Here is a 9,540-nt window from a genome sequence, read left to right on the forward strand (position 1 = left end):
AAAAAAAAAAAAAACAAAAACCCAAGCTCTATTGTTTACAGGTGCGCACTCTAAGTTAATAAACACACGGGGGATCTCGCTCCTAACTGACAAACAGACGAATAGTAGACTTCGGAAGTTTTGTGTTTGCAGGTGCACAAATCTCGGCACACCAGGGGACAAGCTCCGGTGTTCCTCAGCCACTGTCTACATGGTTATTTATTTGTTTGTTTGAGGCTGGGTCTCTCACTGGCCTGGAGCCCAGAAAGCAGGCCAGGCTGGCTGGTCGGCAAGCCCCAGGGATCTATACGTGCCAGCATGCCTCGCTTTTTTACGTGGGTTCTGGAGGCTGAACTCAGGTCCTCATACTTGTGTGGCGAGCACTTACTGATGGAACTGCCTCCCTAGCCTCAGACTACAGAAGTTTAAACAGTACAATTAAAAGCTCTATCCAGAGCCGGGCGGTGGTGGCGCAAGCCTTTAATCCCAGCACTCGAGAGGCAGAGGCAGGCGGATCTCTGTGAGTTCGAGGCCAGCCTGGTCTACAAGAGCTAGTTCCAGGACAGGAACCAAAAAGCTACGGAGAAACCCTGTCTCGAAAAATCCAAAAAAACAAAAAAAAAAAGCTCTATCCAGCGGCCATTTATAGACTGTATACCCAACGGTAATAGACTATACAATCTTTATAAACATACAGAACACTCCCCAAACTAAAAGTATATTCACAGAAAAGAATTTTCAATAAAAATAAGAATCTAGCCAGTCATGGTGGTGCACACCTTTAACCCCAGCGCTCGGGAGACACAGGCAGGGAGATCTCTCAGAGTTTGAGACCAACCTGGTCTACATAGTGAGTTCCCGGACAGCCAGGGCTACATGGTGAGACCCCCGTCTCAAAACAAACAAACAAACAAATAAATAAACACAAAAATATAGATATATGAATATTATCTTTGTTTTGTGATACCTTTTAAAAAAATCAAAAGTAAAAAGATAACTAAGACTCACACTAAGCATGGTGGCGCACAGCGCGTGGTGGCGCACAGCGCGTGGTGGCGCAGGCCTGTAATCCCAGGACCTGGGAGGTAGAGCAGCAGGATCAGGAGTTCTAGATTGGCTTTTGCTACACAGTGAGTTTGAGGCTAAGCTGGTCAACAAAAAACGCTGTCTTCAAACACAAAAACTGGGCTGAGGGGACAGCTCAGTCGGTAAAGTGCTTGCCATAGAAGCATGAGTTTGGACCCTAACACACTCAGGAAAAAAGTGGGGGACAGTAGGATGCATCTTCAGTCCGGCGCTGGGGACCGGCAGACAGACCCCTAGGGTCACTGACTAGCCAGTCTGGACATGTTGATGAGCTCCAGGTTTAGTGAGTGATTCTGCCTCAAAAAATATGGTAAATGGGGGCTGGAAAGATGGAGCAGAGGATCTGGGTTCAGTTTCCAGCACCCACGCAGCTGCTCACAATTACCTGACTCTCTTCTAGCCTCCACAGGCAGGTAGGCAGGCATGCACACAGCACACATACATACAAACAAAACTCACGTACATATAAAATAAAAATAAATTTTTTTTTTTTTTTTGGTTTTTCGAGACAGGGTTTCTCTGTGGCTTTGGAGCCTGTCCTGGAACTAGCTCTTATAGACTAGGCTGGCCTCGAACTCACAGAGATCCGCCTGCCTCTGCCTCCCAAGTGCTGGGATTAAAGGCGTACGCCACCACCGCCTGGCAAAAATAAATAAGGTAAATAAATAAATAAATAAATAAATAAGAACAAGGTAAAAAGTGATTGAGAAAGATACCTAATGTTGACATCTAGCCTTCAGTCACACACATGCATGCGCACACACATGAACATGTACATATAACACACACATGAATAATTGGAAAAACAAAACAACAACCAAAACCCCAGCCTGTAGTCCAAGCACTCTGGAAGCAGAGGCAGGAGAACCGCAAATCTGGGACCAGCCTGATCTATCTAACAAGCTCCAGACCATCAAAGGGCTACCTGCCTCAAGGATACCAGAGATATAACAAAGCAAACAAAAAAAAGGGGGGTTAAAAACAAAAAACAAAATACAACAACCTTGGAAATGTTAAAATCACACCTTTAATGTTCCAAAGACTGAAGAAGTCAACAGAAATTAGAAAATACTTAAAACCGAATAACAAAACACTACGTCTCAAGTCTGTGAGGTGAGCTGAAGCAGGATTGAAGAGATCTTTACAGGTTTAGTGGTTTTTGTAGGAGGGAAGAGGAAAATTAGTGATCTGAGAATTTGGCTACCAGGGAGAATAAGCCCAAAGAAGAGAGCACACTAAACTTACCAGCAGCCAAGCCTGCCTGAGGAAGCTGTTTTATCTTACCCACACAACACGGTCAAAGCACAGCCTATCTGTCTCTACCATGGCACCTCAACTGCCAGTTTCAACTCCCCAGTTAATTCCAAACGAGTACAGCAAGGGCAGGGCAGCAGCCCTCCCAACCCCACTCCCAACTGCTGCAAGAAGAATTCTGGGTGAGAATCTTTCTCCATCCTCCCTAACCCCTGCTATGAACTCAATGCTTTAAGAAAAAACTTTACATTGTCCTGTACAGGCCTGAAGCCATGATTTGGAAAGAAACTCAGAAATCACTGAGACTGTCCCCAAGTTAGGTTGAAGGAAACAAAGTACACATAAACAGCTGGAAAGGCTTGGAATCACCATGAGTGATGTTTACAGATTTTCATGAATGCATATGCACTTGTGTGCATGTGCCAAGGCCGGAGGTCGACATCAGGTATCCTCCTCTATTGTTCTCAATTTATTTTATTTTTCTTTTAGATTTCTTTTATTTATGTGTATGAACATTTTGCTTATATGCATGTATGTACAACACAAAGTGCTCAATTTTTTTGAGGCAGGGTTTCTCATGGATCCTGCTCACTGATTGGCTAGACTGGCTGGCAAGCCAATCCCATCCTCCTGGCCCTGCCTTTGAATGCTGAGCCAGGCATGGACTATCACACCCAGCTTTCTTTGTGAGTGCTGAGGACATCAAGCACTTTACTCACTAAGTAAAGCTCACAGCTGTCTTTTTTTTATTCTTTCCCTGGTACCAATGCAATATCCTTGCAGCTATGTATAGTGTCCACTGATGGATGGAATTAAGGTAAAGCTTCCTATAGAGACAGCCTGGCTCTTTCCACACTGATGTCCTTTATAGTGTGTGTGTGTGTGTGTGTGTGTGTGTGTGTGTGTGTGTGTGTGCGCGCGCGCATGAGTGTGCATGCATGTGTATTCACTCACTCAGATGTTGTTCCCCAAGGCAGTGGTACTTATTTTTGTTGTTGTTTTTCAAGACAGGGCTTCTCTGTTTAGCTGACTGTCCTGGAACTCACTTTGTAGTCCAGGCTGGCCTCAAACTCACTGAGATCCTGCTGCCTCTGCCCCACCTCCCATTCCCATCCCTAGTTCTGGGGTTAATGGCGTGCACAGTCACCATTTAGCAATATTTATTTTCTGAGACAGGATCTTCTACTGGGACTTACAGCTCCCCAACTAGGCTTGGATGGGTAGCCAGCAAGATCCTCATCTTCACCTCCCCAGCACTGAGACCATGAGCTTGTGCCACTGTCCTGAGCTTTCCTGTGGGTTCTGGAATCCATCTTTGATCCTCATGCTGTGTGAGCAGTTCTTAGCATGAGACGCTATCTTCCCAGGCCCTCCAGTACTTCTTAGTTGTGCTTTCTACCTTTCCAGTCCTGCCTAAGTCACACACCAGGCTTCAATCCACAACAGATGAGTTCTCAAATCTCCAAAGTCCACATTAGCATCTGGCTACAACATCCTAAGACTCCTTCAGTCTCACGAACTTCGTCCCTTAGTGATATTAAAATCACAGCCCTTCATCACTGTGGTTTGAATGGGAATGGCCCCATACATTCATATATTGAATGCTTAGTCACCAAGGAGTGGAACAGTTTGGGAAGGATTAGAAGGTGTGGCCTTGTTGGAGGTTTCAAAAGCCCACTCCAGTCATCCCCCACCCTCCCACCCCCATCTCTCTTTGTCCTTCTGTCTCTCTGCCTTCTGCCTGTGGATTAGTATGTAAAGCTCTCAGCTACTGCTCCAGCATCATGCCTATCTGGTTCCCACCATGATCATGGACCAACTCTCCAAAACTGTAAGCAAGCCCCCAATTGTCTTTCTTTTTATAAGAGTTGCTTTGGTCACAGTATGTCCTCGCAGCTGCAGAACAGTGACTAAGACGATCTCCGGCCCAGATATTAATTCTTCCTCAGTCTGACTCTAAGGTGATCACCAAGCTGCACTCTTAAAGGGCTAGTAACAGAGATACAAATTGCCCACCCCTCACAGGCCTTCAGCTAAATCCCACGGCCAGGAAAAGGGATTTTCCTCCTCCATCTCTGCTGGATTCTCACCACTATTCCTGGGTTGTCCTCTTTCCCTCCCCTTTTCCAAGGCATGTCCTTTCCCAGTCCTGCAGGCTGCCTCTTCCTCGCTTTTTCTGTACCCTACCTCACAAAGGAAAAGGAAGAGGAGACAGAAGGGGCTCAAAAATTACTCATTTTGATTCCCTTTATCATCCAGACTCCAAATGCTACGTTGCCAAAGAGCCCTTCACTGAGCCACTGGCGTGCCCATTCTGTTCCTAGCCTAGTTTATAACCCTGTTTCATTTCCTTACTGGGACATCTCACAAATACAGGGCACCGAGCTGCAACTAGACAACAGTATGTGCTTGGTAATATTACTTAAATGCAATTGGTTCCTTGGGAACACTGGTTCCAACTGACTGAGTTTTGAATTACTTGTGAGCTTCAAGCAGCATATTTTAATATAAAATTCAACCACCTTTTCCCAATTTGAGGCCATTACTCTGTCAACTTTTCTGTGTCTCTTCCTTCTAAATTGGTCCTAGTCTCATCCAGACCTTCAGTCACTGCCACCTGCTGTCACCTCTTCAAACCTATTTTGTCGTTCTCGATTTGTTTTATTGCCATTTTTTTTTTAATGTGTAAAGGTGTTTTGCCTGCATGTATGGCTGTGTATCACTTGTATGCCTGGTGCCAAGGAGACCATAAGAGGGCATCAGATCCCCTGAAACGGGTTAGAGCTGGCTGTGAACTGCCACGTGGGTGCTGGGACTCAAACTGGGTCTTCTAGAAGAGCAGACAGTACTCTTCACCCTTGAGTCTTCATCTCTCCAGCCCTGGCTGCTCTGAGACAGGTTCTCACTCTTTAGCTAAGGCTAGGCTCTAACTCACGGAAATCTTCCTGCCTGAACCCCACCAATGGGATCACTGGCATGGAGCGGGACATCCAGCCCATTCTAGGTTCTTTGTAGTGCCTAACAGTCTTCCTCTGCCTTATCCAGAAGGATGTTCAGTAACTTCTACACAAAGACACAATCAGTGACTGCAACACAAATGCCAACCACAGCCTCAATCTCACCCCAACTGCTTCCTCTTAAGAGCCTCAACATTCATCCTCCCTTACTTCCCTTTCTCCAACGAAGCTGCCCTTGCGCCCCATGGAAACCTCGGACCCCGGGCCCCTTGTTTCTCTGCTCTTTCTTGTTTGGTTCCTCTCATAAATGAACTCTCAATTATTAAATTTCTGGTCTCTTTGCCACGTTCTCCCTCACACGCTGCCCTCCGGAGCAGCACTCTGAACATCTTCAAACACCGTCCCATCGTTCTAATCATAGGCCCAATCACTTAAACTTAGCACCGTTAAAATGTGAAGAAAATGAGGAACAGTTTAAGCAAAAATTCTTCTCATCTTTAACAGAAATATAACGTCAAAGGGGTGTTGGAACCTCTATTCAAGTGGCTACAGCAATGTGTATAATGTAAATTACCCAACCTCCCAGGTAGCCCTCCCAGGGTTATTGAGGAGGAATACTCACGTAGATCAGTCCTGAATAGTAGCGATCCTTCAGATTGTGTAAGACAGACGCTTCATTCAAGCACGTTAATTCCGCCATGTCCTCCACCTTGGAGAACTTCGGTGGGTTCATCTTCTGGATGTCATCTTTGTTGACCATTGCTTTCTTGCCGTTCTCTGCCAGCTCCACCATAACTTCATCGCCCCGCTCCTCTTTGATACTAGCTGCCTCAAAACCATGGCGTTCCGATGGGATCCACACCAGCTTCTTAGCTGTCCAATCAGCTTGAGTGGCAGGGTTGTAAATGACAGCCCTGTCCACAAAGAGATACCGCTCCGGATCCTCCAGTCCAGTTCTCTGGGCCATTGTAAACAGAAGGATCCAAAAGTAATTGACTCTAGAAGAGAAGGGCAAAATTAGCTGCTCATGAAATATAAAGTAATTTACTAGTTTGACTTTCTAAGAAGCGTAAAGCAAAACCCTTGATAAACATAAACCACACAGTGGAAGAGCTGAGTATCCCTCCCCACAGCCACACTACCCCATTTTCCAAGGTAAACTTCAGGGGTAACCACTAATCATGACTCTGGCTGTCTGACGACCATTCAAGGTCTGCAGAGGCAAACAACAGCGTTTCAGCGTGACCTTTCTTCCTCTCCCTCTCCTCTTTCCCCCTCCCCACAGACTAAGCAGAGAGTTATGAAGGCACAAGAGGGAAATTAAAACAAAGACACAGAATAAAGGCCATGGAGTGGCACTGGAATTCCTGTGACCACAGGCCATAGCTACAAAGACACATGATTGCCAGAGAGTGTAATGGGGTCCAGGGTGTAGCTCAATGGTGGTGCATTTGACTGGCACACACACGGCCCTCGGTTTCAACTCCAGAGCACAAAAGCGGGAAGAGAGAGACAGACACACACAGTGAGACTGCATGAATGAATGAGAGCTAAATTATGCCTTCCAGTCTACCTTCAGACAAGACTCAAGGCAATCTCCCTATAGCCTCACTATGACCCTTTAATCTGTTAGGGGACCACAGAAGACAATTACAAGTTGGCTTTAAGCAAGCCTTTCCAGTATGTGGTGGCACCTATTCAGTCTCCATCGTATCCACAACTGCTCCCACTCTGGCATCCCGCCTCCCACCACCCTCACCTCCTCTGACCAGTGTCCACGTGTTGTGGAAGTTTCCATCCTGCAGGAAGCCCCTTAAGCTCCAGGACGTCCCCGAAACTGACCAGATCCACTAGGCCCCTCCCTGCCAGAGTCCCCCTCAGATGCAGCAGAGCCAAGCTATAAAGAAGACCCTCACACAGCTGAGGGACAAGATGCTCTAGTGCAGACCAGCCGCAGCAGCCAACTGAACTGCCTGGAAGAGGCTTAGCCCAACTGAGACAAGGGAAAAGGACACTCTTCAACCTGAGGATCTGCCTGCCGGGGTGCAGTGTGCTCCAGGCTCCCAGCTTTGTGAGCTGTCACCCATGCTGGGTGGGGTGGGCTTTGGGGATGTAGCTGGCTTTGAGTCATTTCTCCTTCTGTAAGTAACCCTTCACCCACAGTCCTCTAAGTAACCCCAATAAAACTCACTGGTCCACCAACTCTGGTGGTACCTGTCTTTGGTCTGTCATGGGCTCTCTGTCTGGGGTAGAGGTTTGAGCTGTCTCCTGAGGAAGTTTTATAAGACAACACCATGTCTTCCACTAACGGTGTGTGGCCCCAAAGCAAACCTAATATTACAGCAGTGATCTAAGCAGTACAGAAGACTCATTAGTAACTTAAGCCACATTGAGGAAAGGTCTGTCCTGTGACTGCTACAATAGTCAGAGCTCAAAATATAGCTGGTTTATTTAGTGCTCACTGACGATTGGTACAAATGAAGCTAGCAAACCTCCAGGCATGTCAGGGTGAGGCACCACTCCTATATCTGGGCAATTAGCCTTCTGGACATCATGCACCTTTCTGATGTCACTTCTCATTCCCTCCTGACAGCACCTTTCTAGAATCTGATACCATACATCAAATACTTCTTGCTATTACTCCAAAGTCCAAGTTATTCCAAACGTCACAGGACATTTCTAAGACTTCATCCAAACCAACCCAAGAAACCAAGTACTGACTCTTAGTCTATCAAATCTCTTTGAGTTCTCCCCTTACCTCAGCTCACCAGAAATATTAGGGACTCTTGGTAGGTGAGAGGATCAATATAAAATATCCTTTGTACGCTGTATGGAAAAAAAAACCATAAAGCCATCCAAAGTTGTAAATAGGTCATTAACTTTGAGTCTATAAATATAGCTCAAGTTCCGTGAACTCCCTGAAATGGTATAAACCGTGTAGTGCATTTAATGTGTACGTCCCTGCATTATCCTAAGGAGACCACCTATGCCTTTCTTCAGATTCTCAAAGGGCTGTCTACACCCTCAAAGACACACTGCTGACAGCAGGCACGGGTGCTAGCTCGCTAACCCCTAAGAAGTTTATTACAGCCAGACCTTCAGAATGATCCGCTACATGTACTGCATTCGAAACCTATGCTCTGAAGCAGCGGGTCCTAAACTGTAGTGTGCACAGGGGGCACAAGGAAGGCTTATTAACACACAGATTGCTGGACCCCATGCTCTGAGTTTCTTATTCAATAAGTCTGAGGTGAAGTTTAAATTCTGTATCCACCCATGTTTCCTTCCTTCCTTTCTTCCTTTCTTCCTTCCTTTCTTTCTTTCTTTCTTTCTTTCTTTCTTTCTTTCTTTCTTTCTTTCTTTCATTTGTTTTTTGAGACAGGGTCTCACTATGTAGTCCTGACTGTCCTGGAACTCACTCGGTAGACCGGACTAGCCTCAAACTCACAGAGATCCACCTGCTACAGCCTCCTGAGTACTGGGATTAAAGGCATACATCCCTACATCTAGCTACCCCATCTCTTTAAAAAAAATTATTTTACATGTACAAGTATTTTACCTGCATGTATGTATGTGTATCACATGCAAACTTGGCATCCATGGTGTCCAGAAGAGGGTGTCATATCCCTTGGAACTAGAGTTATAGATGGTTGTGAGCCACCATGTGGGTGCTAGAAATCGAACCCAGGTCCTCTGCAAAAACAAGCGCTCTTAACTGCTAAGCCATCTCTCCAGCCCAAGACTCTGTGTGTCTATCAGCTGCTGACAATGCCATTGGTCCTGGACCACTTTTGACAACCACTCTTCCATAGTTCTCTCTCATCTACAAACAACGTGCTACCCTATTTTATAACTTCAACCTAACTTTGCTTCTTAGGCAAATACAAGAGAGAGGGCAATATGAAAACTATTTGTGGGCCCACATACAATCAGAAGTATGGTGAGGAGTGGGCTCAGAGAGTTATTAACACATTTTCCAGTTTAGACTGCACAGTGGTAAGAAGTGTGGGGGTCATCTCAGGAGAATCTGAGGGCACATAATAGGCCATAAACTCCACGTTTCGGAAGCACAAACTCGATACAAAAATACAATTATAACAAAATGAGTTTGTTTTATTCTTTGTTGGTTAAGTGAGTATATGGCACTTTGGAAAGTATCCTGCTGTCTGTAGGTCTGCATACATTAATTTACCGTGGGTGTAGAAGCAATCTCAAATTTGGTAGGCAGCTATAAATGGGAGTAACTTGTCAAGTCAAGTCATTT

The 9,540-nt window shown here is 45.7% G+C and overlaps 1 protein-coding gene across 6 annotated transcripts in view; it reads right to left on the bottom strand.

Annotated features, from left to right (window-relative positions):
• Nucleotides 1–9,540, bottom strand: part of Myh10 (myosin heavy chain 10) — a 131,164-nt gene that overhangs the window by 117,416 nt on the left and 4,208 nt on the right. For all 6 annotated transcript variants that reach the window (XM_026780414.1, XM_013347182.2, XM_005349821.3 and 3 more), the window contains one exon: nt 5,899–6,274. In XM_026780414.1, coding sequence (XP_026636215.1) covers nt 5,899–6,243 — 345 coding nt within the window. In that variant the 5' untranslated portion in view covers nt 6,244–6,274. Of the gene's footprint in view, nt 1–5,898; nt 6,275–9,540 lie in introns of those variants that run through there.

This window comes from Microtus ochrogaster, chromosome 7 (assembly GCF_000317375.1).
Source record: "Microtus ochrogaster isolate Prairie Vole_2 chromosome 7, MicOch1.0, whole genome shotgun sequence".
Taxonomy (NCBI): domain Eukaryota; kingdom Metazoa; phylum Chordata; class Mammalia; order Rodentia; family Cricetidae; genus Microtus; species Microtus ochrogaster.